The sequence below is a fragment of the Cloeon dipterum genome, chromosome 2 (genome assembly GCF_949628265.1).
Source record: "Cloeon dipterum chromosome 2, ieCloDipt1.1, whole genome shotgun sequence".
Taxonomy (NCBI): Eukaryota; Metazoa; Arthropoda; class Insecta; order Ephemeroptera; family Baetidae; genus Cloeon; species Cloeon dipterum.
In genome coordinates this window covers 36,763,187-36,779,715 of record NC_088787.1, presented here as the reverse complement: position 1 = coordinate 36,779,715, position 16,529 = coordinate 36,763,187, and the positions used below count along the sequence as shown (strand labels likewise).

The following is a 16,529-nucleotide window of genomic DNA, read 5'->3' as shown; positions in this document are numbered from 1 at the left end:
CAGGTCCGCACATCCTTCCTTAGGCCTGGCCACACAAATTTTTGTGAGACCAGACGCACGGTTGCCTTGATTCCCAGGTGAGCCAGTCCGTGAAAAGCAGAGAAAGCAGGGAATCTGAAATCACTTGTTAGAAAAGGGCGCGCTCTTCCAGTGGATGAGTCGCAAATGATGGACAGGTTTGTGTCAGGAATGGGAATGGGTCGAAGGTGGAGTGCAGTCCCTCCTTTAAAAAGTTCCTGCAACTCCGGATCTTCGTCTTGAGCTCGCGCCAAGTCCTCGAAGTTGGTTGGCAGCTTCTCCATAGCCTCGATCTCGATCCGGGACAGGGCATCAGCCACCAGGTTGTCCTTGCCTGGAACTTAGCGGATGTCTGTGGAGAACTGGCTGATGAAGTCCAGGTGCCGGATCTGTCGAGGTGATCGGTTCTTGCCTTCTTCCTTGAAGGCGGAGGTTAGGGGTTTGTGATCTGTGAAAATGCTGAAGGGTCTGGCTTCAAGCATGTGCTTGAAATATCAAATAGTTGAGTAAATTGCAAGCAATTCGCGATCATAAGTGGTATATTTCTGCAGCGCAGGGCAAAGTTTCTTTGAGAAGAAACCCAGTGGTTGCCAAACGCCATCAACCTTCTGCTGCAAGACACCACCCATGCCAAAGTCGGAAGCATCTGTAACAATACTAAGAGGACAATTTGGATTTGGGTCGGCAAGTTTGGTCGCTGCCGCTAGCTTCTGCTTGCACATGTTGAAAGCGGCAACTGCGTCTTTGCTGAACTCGATTTTTGACTGCTTCTTCAAGCCTGGAATTGCTAGAATTTGGTTTAGCGGAACCTGATCCAAGGCGATGTTGGGCAGCCAGCGATGGTAGAAGTTCAGGAGTCCTAGGAAGCGTCGCAGCTGTCCCAGGGTCTCTGGTTGAGGAAAGGCCAGGATGGTGTCCACGTGCTTGTTCAGCGGAAGGGCGCCATCTGAGGAAATCCTGCAACCAAGAAAATCTACCTCGGATGCGCCAAATACGCATTTTGAGGCGTTAAGCACAAGTCCATATGAGTCTAAACGCTTGAAAAGGATACGCAGGTGTTCTGCGTGTTCGTCAGGGTTGTGGGAGAACACCAGGATGTCGTCGATGTATACGAACACGAAAGGAAGCTCCCTTGTCACCTCATTCATGAAGCGCTGAAAGGTCTGGCTCGCGTTTTGAAGTCCAAATGGCATGTAGATAAACTCGAAGAGGCCAAAAGGGGTTGTGATTGCCGTCTTCGGAATGTCCGGTGGGTTCACGGGAATGTGGTAGAAGGCTTTGGGCAGGTCAAGCACTGAGAAGACTGTGCAGCCACTCAGCTTTGCAGTCGCGTCTTGAATGTTTGGGATTGGGTATCTGTCGGGCACGGTTCTTACGTTCAGCATACGGTAGTCGCCACAATCGCGCCAAGATCCGTCGTTTTTTGATACAGCTGGAACATGCTGCCACCTATCAAAATAAAGATAATCGGTAGTCCGAGTAATGGAGTAAGTACGCGTGTGTGTATAATTTCAACGCTCTCCCAGAAAAGCTCATTTCACAATGAAAACTGACAGCACCCTTCTGGACAAGGGTCGATAAGGGACCAGGTACGTCCCCGGGACAACCTTCAGTTCAAGGCGTGCTCCGCTACAACATTTTTCTTCACGGTGTGAAGTGCCGATGCCCACTGACTGCTTGAAGGTCGCATTTTGCCAGACTTGATGTAGGACATGAAACGCGCCTTTGCTGCGGCTTCCCTCTCCGGGTCCAGTCTGCGAGGTCGGGTGAAGACAGGCGGTCCGTCTGTGGTTTTAATGTGGTGCAACGTGTCGTGCTTGATGACCTTGTCTTGGATAGGGAGTCGGGTGAGGTTAGGGAATGTTTGGGGATGTTCAGGAAGGGACCAGAGCCAGTAACGGTCTTGACGCTGGGCCAGGCGCCTCTAGACGAGCCACCTGAAACAGATAGCTTTGTTAAGCCGTCAATCAACTTACGACGCTTGGGGTCCACAAGAAGATCGAAGTGGTGTAGGAGGTCCATTCCGATGATGGGCTTGCCTACGTCCGCCACGATGAAGTTCCAAGTGAAGTCGCGTCTTAAGCCGAGGTTGAGCGGCATTGGTTGGACACCGTAGAGCTTAATGGAAGTCCCATTGGCAGCAGTGAGGTCCAGGTGGGTCTTGGCCAAAGCTCCCGTTGACTTGAGCAGCTTGCGCGGGAAAACGCACACATCGGAACCTGTGTCAACAAGAAATTCAAGATTAGTATTTACATCGCGAACAAAGAGGCGGTTCGATTGAGAATAGCAAGTGTTGTCCGCCTCTGCCACTTGCTGCTCTAGTTTTCCGGCCGCTTGAAGAGGCAGCCATCCACGCATTTGCGTGCATTGCCGCCGAATTTGCCGTGGTAGTAGCAGGTGCCGTCCTTGTTGAAGCGGTGGCGGGACTTGCTGCGGCTCTGCTTGCGCTGGTAGTCATCCTTCTTGCCGTCTTTGTCGTCGGTGCGGTCGCTGCGCCGAGTTGGACTGCGTCCGCGGTTCTTCATTGAGAGAGCAAGATCTTGAATACTCTCCAACATCCCATACATCATATTCTGGAATTCACGTTGGTTCTTCTCGATTTTTCGGCGAAAATCTTCTTGCGACTCATCGCGGGCACGAGATGCGGTCGCCGAGAAGGTAGACCGTTTGTTTCCCACGACGTTTTGGATGTCATGTGCAATCTGTGCTTGTTTTTCGAGAGTGCGATCGCCATGGGCAGCCAAAAGTTTGCGCATGTCAGCTGGTAGTTGGCCCATCCAAATATTACGCACCATGTCATCAGTACCGTCTGTACCCGCCAAATGCTGAAACTTGCGCAGATACACAGACGGCTTCTCATCTCCCATCTCTTCTTTGGAGAGAAGTTGCTGCAGTTTCTGGTCTTTGGTGGGACCGAGTCGCTTGAGGATAGCGTTTTTGACGAAGTCGTACTGGTCGGTAGCTGGCAGGTCACGGAAAACGTCGCGCGTCTGGAGATACACATTTTCTGGAAGATGTTGTTTGATCCAGGCGACTTGATAGCCGTCGTTTTTGATGCGGCGAATCATGAAGAATGCGTCGACCCGCTCAAACCATGCTTCCACGTCGTTCTTCCAAAAGTCAGGGAACTTCATCTGCGTGATGTTGTGCACGTCGGCCTCCTCTTCGTTCTGCATGTTGAAGTCTTGAGCTGAAAATTGCCTTGAAAAAGACAAGAGAAATTGCTTTTGTTAGTCGCTTTCACGAAAATCACGGTTTCGGACAGTGTCCCGATGGGTGTCCGAAGGTGTCTTGGGTGAAGCGGTGTCGTTTGTTGACTGCGATGAACCCAGGTGTCGGTGGAAAACAGCAGCGCTGGTTGTCCAAGTCCATCCGAAAAGTGTCCGGTTGGTCCTGTACCGTGGTCCGTCGCAGCACCAAGTCGAGGGTCACCAGTTGTAGGAGTTGTAGGCAGTTACAGAAACACAAGATTTCCAATAACAGGATAAACTCACTAATTTATTGACAAAATTCACACGGTAGTTGGGTAAATTACAATGTTGAGTTGACGTCGTGATGATTTAAGTATTTTAATTGTATTAAGTTAAGTAATTAAGATAATGACATGAAACAAAGTTCATAATTAATGTTTAGGTTGATTATAAATAATGAAATATGCAAATTGAATAAATTGATGGAAAGTTAATTAAGATGAGCAATTAAAGTCTTCGAATATGTGTGGCGTACGCAGCGCCACCTGCCTGAGTAGTCACCACACACCCCTTGAAATTTGTGTGCTTGCGGTCCGCTTTGAATCCTTGGGGACGCTGCCTTGAATGACTCTAGTTACATTCTTGGAAATGCCTCCGTGATCATATTTAATTCCGGTCATAATTTTCTCGCAACCTGCCGTACCCTTCCCGAGCTTTTCATCCTCTCTCGGGATTGGCGGGGCAGGAGCAATAGCCGTATCCAAGTCTGCCAAGGTAATTTCCTCAATCTCGTCGCCTTGAGTGCCCTCGTTGGACGTGTTTTGGGTCAGTCCTTTGAGTTCATCATGCGGCGCCAATCTTTCTCCTTGGTCTGGTGTTTTGCCCTTTGTCTCGTCGTCCTCAGGAGTTATCTCCTTGATACCTGGAGACGTTGGACGAAGGGGTATCTCATAGTCGGTTCTAGTTCCAGTCAGGGTTTCTTGCGGGTGTCTTCTCTTTCGGCGCTCGATATCTCGCCGGTTGAGAAAATAACCATCCCACGTAATTCTCTCTTTAATATCCTCAGGTGGCTTGGATGGAAGAAAAATCTTCTCCCATTAAACGGGTCCTCTTAATCAACCGTTAGTTCTCTCCATTTTCTAATGACTGTGTAAGGCCCTTTCCACCTTACGTCTAGTTTATTTCTAGGTTTCAGGTTCCTTATGAGGACCTTGTCGCCTATCTCTAGACTTCATTTGGGAGCTGATCTTTTTATTTGCTTGATCTCTGGTTTGTTTCCTGGTCCAAAGGTCCTTGCGATGCGACTCCACGCGTGCTAGTTCCAGATCAAATCGCAGTAGCTGCAAGTAATCTTGCGTGCTGAGTTGCAAGTCCTTTTCAATTACTTCAGGCTTTAGCTTATGATCTAAAAGCTGTCAAACGAATTGTGTACACTTATCGGTATTACAACATGGCAGAATTCTTTTCATGTGAATTTTTACTGTAATTGTAAACAATAGTCTTTAGTTTGTATATTTAGGATAAGATTGACGTATTTTAATGAGTCGCCCCTGTACATATTGGCTCACAATAAATATAAATAATAAACTAAAAACTAAACTAAATACTTTTCGCGCACGCACGGCCTTATAACATCTCATCCGATAACTGCAGGCGGCATTCCACCAAAAGCGATTTTTCCCTCGAACGCTTACTCGACTCATACGCGAAGGTTTATGCACCCAAATCAGCAACAAACCCAAAAAAGGAAAATCAAAAAGAGGCAATGTCAATCACGCAAAATCACGGCCTCACCAAGGAATGCACTCTTGTAAATTCCATTTCCTCCAAAGTTGCCGAGTCTCCAGTTCCCTCGGAAAATGGTAATTCGCAAACACATAAGCACGCGATTAACCAAATATCGTTCTCATCATCATCAGTGCCAAAATCAAGGTCAAGCGAGTATTTTGATTTGTCATATTTTCAAGACGAAAACCAAAAGCCAGTGGTGAATTTGAACGAACAAAAGAGAGAAGTTCCGCACACAACCGGAGTTGTAGCTCAAAGTGAACTAATATCCGGTAACGCCGTGGAACGACTTGCCGCCCGAATTAAAGGACTGCACGGTGGAGGAATTCCCAAAGCTCTGCAAAAGCTACTTGTGGCGAGTGCATTGTGATAATGATTAGCGGGTGATTAATAATGTGATTTGCGGCTCAGTGCGGCGTGAGATAAATTTTGTTTTCAAGCGTTTTTGCAGTTTTCTGCTAGCATCTGTTTGCCCATTCTTACCATGTCTCAATTTTATGTATTTAAATTTTGTAACTATGCCAGTAGGAATAAACAAATAATGGAGCTCCAGAAAATGCATGTACTTTAACGGAAACCAAAAATGCCGGAATAACTGGACAAGTAGAGTCATTCCAATCAATTCAGGTGAAAAATGAGATTGGAAGATCTCACATTAAGAAGAAAACTCCAAAGAAGATCAATTCACAAAGAAAATTGAACGTACAATATTAGTGGCAACAACGAAGGCCTTGAGTGTTTCAGAATCCAATGCGGCGGCCGTGAACAAGGTGTACAATCCTCCCAAGAAGCAGCTGATGCGAAGCAGACCTGAAAATTCCTAATTCCAACGTGCTGGTGAGAAGAATGCAGAGCCGACAACATTCCAATGTTTTTGCTGTGGCAAGCAGGGCTACAAATTCTACCAATGCAAGTTGAGGAGCAAGGCATTTTGTTCCTTTTGTAAAATGAAAGGGTCCCATTACACGAATATTTGCAAGAAAAAGACGGAAACAAATTACATTGGTGTTGATGCAGTTGAAGAAGAGGATAAAGTAGAAGAAGAAGATGATAAACAGCAAGAACACATGGTGATAAACCATTTATTAAAGATTGAGTGAACTGAACTTTGATAAATGTAAAATCTTGAAATTCCGCAACAAAGGTCGAGGGCGGCTCAAAAACACTGACTCTTTAATTGTTCACATTAGGCCAATCGAGTTTGTTAATGAATTCACTTATTTGGGCGTAGTTTTTCAAGCCTCAGGAATCTCCTTCTCTAAACACGTCGCCAAAAAAGTCAGAGCCGCAATTCTTGCCACAGCTGCACTCAAAAACCTGGCCAAGTCCTCCCTCAGCACAGCATTAAAACTCTTTGACCTGGCCATAGCTCCAATAGCGAGTTATGGAATTGAAGTTATCTGGCCTTACTTAACGCTTAACGACCTCCAAAAATTAGAGACTGCTAAATCTAGATTTCTCAAAAAAGCGCTTTGCCTATCAAAATTCATGAAGTCCAGACTGGCTTACAAACTTGCTGACACGGAGTTTTTTGTTGACAAACTTTGCTCCAGATTTTCGCTGCACAGAACTCAAAACTATAACAAGTTCATTGACAATCAGCTGTTCAAGATTTCTGAAATCGACCCGGAATTGTATGGTGCTCCCGCTATGGTCAACCCAAGCTGGAAATCGGTGTGCTATGACATGAGGCACGCGCTCACTCGACACGCGTGCCACGATTTCCACTTCTTGCTGTGCAAAACCAAGAGCTACCACAGCAGCGCGATCAGCGAGTGCGTCTGCAAATTCTGCGAAAAGAACATTGGCTCCTACCACTTCTTCAGCTGTGATAAAAACGATATGAGTCTCGCGCAAGCAGCAAATTCAGTGATCAAGTGATTAAAAAAAAAATGTTCTATTCAAGTTTATTATATTGTAGTATGTGTATATTGTATTGTATTGTAGCACACCTTGGTGTTAAATAAAATATTTCATTCATTATAGATTGAGTACAGCCAGTTGTGCAGACAAAAACCACTCCAGTTGGAAATTCCAATAAATGGGAAGAATTTGTTGATGGAAGTGGATTCAGGAGCAACATTTTCGTTGATAGGGTTCCAGACATGGCTGTAGGGATGGGCGAAAAGTACCGAGTACTTTCAAAGTAATCGGTACTACCGGCACTTTTACTCGGTACTACCGATTACTTTTAAATTGAAAAGTACCGAGTACTTTTCTCCAAAAACCAAAGTACCTATTACTTCGATTACTCAGCGATTACTTTTTCGGCAATCCCTTAAAAAAGTCCCCAAAAAAACGTTTTTGACTCTATTTTAGAGCCAAATCGGCCCTTGAAAATTTAGACCGTTGCACCCTGTTAGAGTTAGACTCGCGCGACTTTATTTTTATCGAGCATCAAGCTGCCAACTTCCAGATCCACACTGCAACGGCATTGACTGCAGTTGGTACTGTTGACAGCAGGTTGGTAGCCCCGACTTGGGCCTTGAGCTTTAGCTGATCACGCCCTTTGAAGCCTAAGAAACAACAAAAACAAACTGATATTATTTACTAACCAGTTCAATATCCACAATTTAATTGAGCATTTTGGAAGTAGCACATGATGGCTCCGAAGAAATGCGCAGGTCGGCAAAGCAGAAAGAAATCTCGGAGGAAGTTTTCAGGTACGTAAATACATGAGTTAAATGAGATTATGTTCATTCGACTGTTTGGTATATAGTAATCAAAAAATCAAAGACAACAAAAAAGACAACCAAATATGGAGTGCATAATAGCTAAAGAATAAAAAAATCCATTGATGCATCTTGTGTTAACCATTCTTGTTTAGCAATTATTCAAGATATATTAATACCTAACCAACCATGTTTCTCTCCCGGTTTCAGTAAAACATCAAGCGGCTGCTGAAAGAGCGGTATCCTACATGATTCACACAGACAACTTGACGTTCAACACGGTTGAAAAGAAAGGATTTAAAAGACTGGCTCAGACTTTATCTCAAGGACAGTTCGAATGCAAGAGTCGAAGAACTGTAAGTGAACGACTACAGATTTGAATTATATCACAAAAATCCCAATATATGTATTATAACCAAAATATTAAATTTAAGTTTTTGAATCCAATGCAACATTCCTACCCTCTGAAAGCAATTAAAACTTTCTTTGTATTAAAAATATGCTATTTGGCTATTTGTGTGAGTCTGTGATTGTCTTGTCAACTCTTGTCCCCTCGCTCTCATTTGGAGTCCTTGTCTGTGATTCTAACTCTCACATAATGCAGTTAAAATTGAGGTGAAAAGCCTATCTCAGCGATTCACTCGTTGAGTGAGCACTAAAACTGGCCAAATATTTTAATAAATACTAAAACAATTTTTTACAGTTTGGTCGACTTCGAGAAAAAACAGTACAAGATGTAAAAAGGGCATTTGCTGAAAAACTGCGAAATTCTGGGCATTTTTCTCTGACAACCGATGCCTGCACATTAACAAAGCCTAAAAAATCTTACTTGGTTGTCACCGGCCACATTTTAGATGGTAGGTCTTATGGGTAATGTAACTTTTGGTAAATTTTTTAATGATCTGACATTTATTTGCCCTCAGAAAAAAACGCCTGCCTAGTTGGAATGGAATTCCCCCCTATTCTTGCCAACAAAAGCCACACCAGTGAATCAATCTGCCAGCTCGTCAACATGTTGCTCGAAGAATTCAAAATTAGAAAAGAGAAGATTTCAGCAATAACAACAGATTCAGCAGCAAACATGATTTTAGCGGCTTCCCTGCTCAAGTTAGATCACGTTCCATGTTTAAACCACAAATTGCACTTGGCTGTCATGAAGTCTATTGAAGACTGTGATAGCTTAAAGCCAACTGTGCAATTGCTGAAGAGTCTTTCAGCATTCTTCAACCGTTCGCCAGCTGCCAGCAACATGCTTATAGAAGTCCAAAAAGAAAATGGCGTTGAAGAGCGAAGTCAACTGCTCCTTGTTATTTCCTGTGAAACAAGATGGAACAATATTTGTGATATGGTCGAGCGGTACCTTATATTAAACCAGCATGTAACAGAAGTGATGGAAAGGCTCGGGAATCCTCACGAATTACCTGACGAAGAGAAACTTGTTGACCTGGATGACTGTTTCACTTTTCTTAAACCCTGCAAGGAGGTGACAGTTCTGTTATCTGGCTCTTCTTACCCCACGAGCAGTATCACGATTCCCACCTGCAGAAACTTGCAACACGCGTTGACTACAATGATTCCATCTACTTTGACAGGAGGCCAATTCAAACAGCACTTGCTAAGAAATCTAAACCTTATCTTGAAAAAATCTACTCCAATAAAATATTAATGAAGAGCATGGCGTTGGATCCCAGATTCCTCAGGACTTATTTACAACCTGGAGAGGCTTCAAAAATATTGACGGAGATTGAGGAAGAAATTTCCAAAATTGAAAATGCTGCTAACTCTAACAGTGAGCATTATACTGGGAATGTAGCTTGGTTGGTTCAGTTTAATAAGTCCTTCAGCTACAATCAATCTGCCTCTGCCAGGGAAGAATTGACCCGCTTCTTCAACCAACAGAATGTAAACATCGGTTGTAATGTAATGAGATACTGGCTGGAAGAGAAGGAAACTTATCCACGGCTAGCGTCATTGGCTTTACGGTACTTCACTGTACAATCCACATCTACTGCCTCGGAAAGGAACGTCTCAAGACTAAATCGGGTTGTTACAAAATTTAGAACCAGAATGACTTCTACAAACATTTCGCATGTAACATTTCTCAATGGCATAGCTGATGATTTGTGGCAAAAGTGTGGATTTTGAAAAAAATAAACATGTAAATAAAACAATAATTTGATAATTGATATTTGATAGAAACAAGCCCAGAGCCCAATTAAAAATATATAAAATAATTATTTTTAGTGCACATTCTTTATCCTGAAAAATAATTATGCCAACGCATAATTAAATCCTTGATAACAAAATAAATATTTTATTTTTGGCGTGTGTCTGCATGAGTTCCTCTCGAACAAGAAATATTTGAGCAAAGAAAAATTGAATTGCTTCATTATTATAATAATTGGTTCTTAAATATGTAAATGTCCTGAAAATATAGTGTAAAGGCTATTTTAAAATATTTCTACCAAATTTCTATAAGAGCAAGATTCTCAAAATTTTTAATCCTTTTCAGCATACATAATTTAGGTAATTTTGAAATGAACTTCCACTATATTTCGCAGTGTTTTCTCAAGTCTCTAATATTTAAATTAAGCTCTGTGCTATCTGTACATGATATTGTCCAATCTAATGAAAATTATGGGGGAAAATAAAAATTTTCTGATATTCAATAGTTCCATTTTAATTGTTTAATATAATGAAAGTAACGAAATTACATGTGAGCCTGGCTACTTGATGTTCAGATGCGTGTCGAACCTGTAGGTGATTAAATATGGCGTAAATTTTATATGAATTCTCCAGTTGCGAAATCCCTTAGTGATTGAAGTTGTCAATAAACGTTTAAATTAAAATTTAATGCTTTTCCACTGCAATTTCTAGTTTAATCCTAATATGCCATTTTTTAATTTCCTTAATTTCAAAACATTTTTTATAGATGCTTGAACCAAAAATAGGTCAAGCAAGTCACCAAGAATTGCCAGCAATGATTTGAAATTTTTATAAAATTTGCAGGTTAAATAAATTGATTATACACATTACGAGAGATCATTTGAAAGTCAAGAATGCACAAAAATAGGAGAATTACACCAGAAAGAGCCTTAAAATCGAACGTAGCTGCTGGCGCCTCTTGTTAGCAGTTTCAAACACAAAGGGTGAATTAAATTACTTCAATAATGAATCTTACCACACACTATCAGGGAGGGAAGAGATGGCTTTCAGTTGAAAGCCTTTCTGTGAGCAGTTTAAGTGTGCCGAGATCGCCGAACTGTGAGCTGGTATAGAGATGTACTTCAGGCCAAGCTTACAAAAAATAACACTTTTGTCCTCCTCTACGGATCTTTCAGACTCTTTCAGCATTGCTCTCCAATAGTCCAAGCCAATGATGTTTGGATTAGGGGATTTTTGGAAGAAATTTGAGATTTTCAATTTTGTAGGCGAGTCAGACGAATTGTTCGGTCTTGCAGAGCCAGCGAGGTTTTCTATAACCCCTGTTCCCAATAGACTACTGTGCAGGGTCCAAAATGCTGGGCTTCCAAACGCATCTATCAGCGAAAGTGGTTCACTTGTATTTGCAGCATCATCATTCACGTCTTGAAATTGCTGATGCGGTTGGAGTTGCTCTGCTGCACGTGCTTCTTCCATAATCTCTTGCCTGTTAGTGGAATATTGGAGAGCTGTAAGAAGACGCTGCTTGAATCTGCAATCAAGCATCATAGCTTTGACAACATTTTTCTTCGCAAGCATGTTTTCAATAGCTCCTGTAAATTTAAAACAATAATTACGTTTCAATTTTTTTTTAATTTTTAACTCTTAATTACTTGATAGTTTCCCTAATATATTCTTTTTCAGTTCCAAGGCGCCCTCACAAAGGACGTCAACTTTGGTGATGCAGGTCCTAATTGTAACCAATAATGGTATGTATTCGCTAATTAAAAGCGGCATCTTGGGTGATCGCAGTTGAGATGAGAAGGCCTGTAATGGCTGCAGAACGTCAACGCTTTCTTTCAACGTCTTGTTATCAGCGAGGCTTAGTAGGTTTGGGCATTCATATAGTTGCGAATCAGTGATTAATTTAGACAGGCTGCCAGAGATTGCTGCAAAAGTGGTGTATAGCGACAGATCAGTTGAATCGGCGAAAGGCAGCTTCAAAAGATATTCCATTGTTTTTTTATCTTTTTCATGTGTTGATCCTGCTCTTTTAGCGGCATCCAGGAGCTCATCCGAGGTCTGGATGAACTGGATGATTTCCGAAACACGTTCAAACAATTCGTTGATTAAGCTCGAGTCGTTCAATGCATCTGATAATATTTCAGACAAAATGTCCTTCAGGCATTGGAATTTTGCAACCGACTGAAAAGTTTTTTCAGTGCTTTTGTCCAAGTCTTCAAAAATGGACTTCCTTCCACTGAACAGAAGGAACCCCATGGTCTTGTCCAGCAGTCCGAAAGACGACAACGTTTTCTTGATGAAGGTAATGAGTTGAACTTCAGAGCATTGCACAACTTTCAAGTGGCTTAGAGGTAGGTAAACAAGAGAGTTTTCAGCGTCTGAAATAAAAAATAAATCAATTGTTTACATTCTGTTCCACATTTAATACTTTGTTCATATTTTTAAGTTAAAAATCTGATAAACTTATTCAAACAATCTAACGGATTACTTTACCTGCTGGAATTACGGCAGTAAGCTCTACATAAGTGTCCATTGCAGCTCTCTCCTTCACATCTACAGTTAAACTGTAAGTCTTAGCATTTTTTAGCTTCTCTTTCGCGAAAATGTGATATGTTTTGAACATAAGCTCCTGAGTTTCCTCGATCTGTTAAATTTAATTAATGCATTTTTTAATATTGCTTTAATAATTTGGAAAACACTGTTGAATTATCATATATAAACTATGGTGCAAATATATAGGAGCCTATTGTCATCAAATTAACAGCAAATTAATATATTACTGTAGCATATAAGAGAAATTGAACTTTATGAATTTCAACTTTGTCTTATTTCACGTATTATTTAGATAAGTGGTAGTAAACACCTAACATTTCTTTCACTTATTAAATTTCTTGAGACGAAGCATTACACCACAAATTATTTTTAATCGCAGAAAAGACTGCATTATTACTTTAAGAAATGTGGCTTTCGATGAGAACAAGAATTTAAATTTCTCGCTACGGAAATATCACTTAAATTAGAAAAATATTTTTAACAATATGAGATATTTAATGATTTCTCCTTTTTATTGCATATTTTCATTAAGCTTGCAATGCATTAATGAAACTATGTATATATTTATTGGTATTAGGTTTGATATTACTACCCTTGGATAAAAGCTTGACTGTAAATTATCTTATAACCAATATTAAAAAAGTATTTGCTTTCAATTTTTTTCAATATCATACTGTACATATATTAATCTTACCATCTCCTCAGGCACTGTTTCATATAAAGGGAACATCTGCTTCAACCAATCTTTAGAAGATTCCATCATGAAAAAATTCTCTTTAACCAATCCCATGCTTTGTCCTTTCAATAGCCACATTGTTAACTTCATTTGCTTAGCTCCTCCTTCTGTAGAGAATAAGAGGTTTATGATATGAAAAATAAAATTACAATATCACACTTGAATATGATTCTTTTCTAAGATGTGCCTCAGGGATGGTGAGTTGTTTCTTTTCAGGTACCATCATACTTTTACTCTGGCTCATCTGCAAAATTTGGGTTGATTTTGTATAGTTTTATTAAATTTGTCCAATCCTAAAATATGCTTATATCATTACACATACCATTTTAGTAACCTTGGAAACCTCTGGCAATGCTTTTTCTAAACTTGCCTCTCTCGTAGAATGCGCTCCGACAGTATTAGAGTCTTCCTCGTCATTGCTATCTTCTATTATGGGCCTCGACCTTTTCCTTCCTAGTACAAACTCCTCCTCATCCGTATCACTTAGTACTTCTTCAGTTCTCTCCTCAGAGTCATCCTCCTGAATTAACGTAGATCATTATCAGGAAATTGATGAAGTAAAGCAAAATTTTAATTACAATGTTTTCCTTGCTTGTGTTTGCCGTGCGACTGCGGGCGCTTCCGGAGATCAAATCAAAGATGTCCTTGTGTTTAGTAAAAAAGTGCTTCCTTAAGTTTGAAGTACCTCCACCGGTTCTATACTCCTTTTTGCACTTCAAGCAATAAGCAGCCTTTGGGTTGGACGTTTTCTTGAAAATATGCCACACGATTGAAGAATCAGCTGAGTTTCCGTCTCCATTACTTTTCTTGGCTTTGATGGGGGGCACCATATTTAGAGTATTGAACTGAATTTTTTTTTAAAATCATTTACTTTCATTTCTATAAATCAAAAGAAATTTTTAAAGCAAAAATTTTGACTTCTACGTTCACTTCTTGATATAGTATATTTTTCTAATTAAAGAACAAGGAGTGCTAATGATCAAGAAGTATGTATGAGTTTTATTTTTATTTTTATAGAACATTAGAAAATAATGGGTTTTTTTCAGAGCTTTCATCAGAGCTTCTTTCATCACTATCACTAATTTAATCTCGTCTTGTTGTCGTAAAATTGCGCACAGCTCATCAAACACACAAATTTTCAATGTCGAATTGATTATTGTTGCCCTTTGCTTGCAACAAAGAAAATTTCGTTTAGTTGTTGAGCGTTGAGCTATGCACAACTTTTACAGCACCAAGACAATATCATCTACCCCTTTTTTAGTTGCTAAAATTGCAAAATACGAGAGCTATTAAACAGTGAATATAAATTTATTAAATACATAAATAATATTATTTACCCTATTCAACAGCTTCAATTTCAATCAGCAGTCTTTACTCTGACATTCCGCCAGCAACCAGTCTCTTGGTAATGGTGTGCCGAATCCTTCTTATCACGCATTGGTCCTTTAACTCGTCTATGTTTCAGCTTGGACATGTTCAGGCGCAAATTATTGCTGTTGACGAGTGGTGATAGTGGCAAATAATATTGTCAAAAGTTTAAAAAATACATTCCACGCCAACTTGACTCCAGACACGGAACTACCAACTTAAATCTTGTGGTTCGTATGGTTGGCATTAGCAGAACGATGAACACCATATTTATTATCCCGCGTTGCACCTTCGCTAAACGTGTAAAAGTTGGCTAGAGTACAACGACCAATTTTTTTTAGGATGATTTGGCTCAAAATCAATGAAAAATGTTTTTAGACACGTATTTTATTGCATTGCTGGGAAAAGTAATTGAAAAGTAATCAAAGTAATCGGTACTTTGGGTACCGATTACTTTTGGGAAAAAGTACCGAGTACTTTTTCAAAGTAATCGGTACCGGTAGTACCGAGTACAAATCAAAAGTACCGCCCATCCCTACATGGCTGGATTACAAGAAGCCGTCATCGGAATATTTGCCAACCAATGTGTAGACGAATCCGTGGGACCAGAACAAAGAAATCAATGCGGCAGGGATTGTAAAAGTGTAGATTTTGCTGAAGAAACAAACAGAACCAAAAATTTTGGACTTATTAGTCATGCAGCAGGATGGTCCATCACTGATAGGCCGTAGTTGGTTTGAGGCTTTGGGCATTACATTGTCCTTGCCGAAAAGTGAAACAAAGGTGAAGAACAAAAAGCTGAAGCAGAGTGAAGTACCAAACTTGTTCAGGATTACTGAAATACCACAACAGTATGCAGAATTTGAAGCAGTGTTTTCCCCTGGGCTCGGGAAATTTAAAGGAGAACCTATTCACGTGAACATGAAAGCAGGAGCAGTTCCAAAAGAACATGCAGCAAGAAGAGTGCCATATTCGTTGATAGAAAAAGCAGACATTGCATTAGAAAACCTTGAGAAATGCGGAGTGATTGAAAAAGTGCTATCATCATACTGGGCCCATCCAGTCGTGTTAGTGGAAAAGGGTGATGGAGTGCGAATTTGTGCTGATCTCAGTTTGTCGCTGAATTCCGCAAGCTGAGTGTGCTGTTTTTCCACTGCCGAAAGCAGATGATCTTCGAACACAATTCAAACCTGGATATCACATGTCAAGATTCGATTTGAAAGATGCGTATCTTCAGTTCGAGCTCGACGAGGAGTTCTCCGTGATGATCGTGATCAACACACACCGTGGCCGATTCCGATTCAAGAGACTGCGTCCAGAGTTGGAGTTCTTGGGCTTCCAATTCACCAAAGCAGGGATTCGTCCAACTGATGACAAGATCAAGGCGTTGCAGCAGATGCGATACCCTGAAAATAGAGAAGAGCTACAGGCATACTTGGGGTTACTCCGGAAAGGGGTTAAGTATGAATTCACAGCAGAATGCAAACAAGCAGTGGACGAGGCAAAGAGCGTGATGCCTAAGAAGCCATGCCTGGCCTTCTATGATGAATCTCTCCCAGTTTTGGTGGCTTGCTACGGCAGTAGGAAGTGCATCGGTGCTGTTTTAAGTCATGAGACGTAAGATGGAGAAATTCCGGTCGAGATTGAAGCGTTGGCAGTCGTCTGGGCAGTGAAGAAATTTCGCCAGTTCCTATGGGGACGGAAGATCACCCTGATAACCGATCACAAGCCACTGATTGGAATTTTTGGTGAAGGCAAAGGAGTGAATGAAGACTTGCCGACAAAGCTAAAAAGACTGCCTTTTCCTGATGAAGATGGTGAAGAGGAAGGGTTGAATGTAGCAGATTGCAAAATTGCCTTCTTGGAGTGCCTCCAGCTTGAGGATATTATGAGTCTAGCGCAGCTCAAGCAAGAGACTGAGAAAGATCCGAAAATGAGCCAACAAAAAACTCTCATCCTTCAGGGTAGGCACCCAAATATTTGACCTTTTGGATTTGAAGATTATGCCAAAAGATGGAAAGAACTTTGAGTGTGTGA

General features: G+C 41.1%; 3 protein-coding genes across 3 annotated transcripts; 1 reads left to right on the top strand and 2 right to left on the bottom strand.

Moving 5' to 3' along the window:
* Window positions 1–359: 359 nt before the first annotated feature.
* LOC135937612 (uncharacterized) lies at window positions 360–6,079 on the bottom strand. The gene is made up of 8 exons (XM_065480771.1): window positions 5,999–6,079; window positions 4,420–4,621; window positions 3,913–4,131; window positions 2,402–3,208; window positions 1,995–2,237; window positions 1,689–1,848; window positions 624–1,467; window positions 360–503 (listed from the first exon to the last, which is right to left on the bottom strand). Exons 1-8 carry the CDS (start codon window positions 6,077–6,079, stop codon window positions 360–362), a joined length of 2,700 nt encoding a protein of 899 aa, XP_065336843.1.
* A 1,299-nt stretch (window positions 6,080–7,378) lies between these two features.
* LOC135936499 (uncharacterized) lies at window positions 7,379–9,493 on the top strand. The gene is made up of 4 exons (XM_065479329.1): window positions 7,379–7,660; window positions 7,880–8,025; window positions 8,373–8,526; window positions 8,593–9,493. Exons 1-4 carry the CDS (start codon window positions 7,597–7,599, stop codon window positions 9,333–9,335), a joined length of 1,107 nt encoding a protein of 368 aa, XP_065335401.1. The 5' UTR covers window positions 7,379–7,596; the 3' UTR covers window positions 9,336–9,493.
* Window positions 9,494–11,430: 1,937 nt separating this feature from the next.
* Window positions 11,431–13,962, bottom strand: LOC135936438 (uncharacterized). Its single transcript, XM_065479247.1, has 6 exons — window positions 13,703–13,962; window positions 13,447–13,644; window positions 13,284–13,368; window positions 13,083–13,231; window positions 12,329–12,479; window positions 11,431–12,213 (listed from the first exon to the last, which is right to left on the bottom strand). Exons 1-6 carry the CDS (start codon window positions 13,952–13,954, stop codon window positions 11,477–11,479), a joined length of 1,572 nt encoding a protein of 523 aa, XP_065335319.1. The 5' UTR covers window positions 13,955–13,962; the 3' UTR covers window positions 11,431–11,476.
* Between the last annotated feature and the right edge of the window lie 2,567 nt (window positions 13,963–16,529).

Bases quoted from the DNA above. Each gene is read 5' to 3' on its own strand.
- LOC135937612 (XM_065480771.1), bottom strand. From the start codon at position 6,079: ATGGTTTATCACCATGTGTTCTTGCTGTTTATCATCTTCTTCTTCTAC. The intron at 4,622-5,998 runs GTAATTTGTTTC...TTCGTTTGACAG, and splicing joins TCAACTGCATCAACACCAAT to CTTTTAGATCATAAGCTAAA. The intron at 3,209-3,912 runs GTACGGCAGGTT...GGCAATTTTCAG, and splicing joins GGATGAAAAGCTCGGGAAGG to CTCAAGACTTCAACATGCAG.
- LOC135936499 (XM_065479329.1), top strand. From the start codon at position 7,597: ATGATGGCTCCGAAGAAATGCGCAGGTCGGCAAAGCAGAAAGAAATCT. The intron at 7,661-7,879 runs GTACGTAAATAC...TCCCGGTTTCAG, and splicing joins ATCTCGGAGGAAGTTTTCAG to TAAAACATCAAGCGGCTGCT. The intron at 8,527-8,592 runs GTAGGTCTTATG...ATTTGCCCTCAG, and splicing joins CACCGGCCACATTTTAGATG to AAAAAAACGCCTGCCTAGTT.
- LOC135936438 (XM_065479247.1), bottom strand. From the start codon at position 13,954: ATGGTGCCCCCCATCAAAGCCAAGAAAAGTAATGGAGACGGAAACTCA. The intron at 13,645-13,702 runs GTAATTAAAATT...ACGTTAATTCAG, and splicing joins ACACAAGCAAGGAAAACATT to GAGGATGACTCTGAGGAGAG. The intron at 13,369-13,446 runs GTATGTGTAATG...CAAATTTTGCAG, and splicing joins TTTCCAAGGTTACTAAAATG to ATGAGCCAGAGTAAAAGTAT.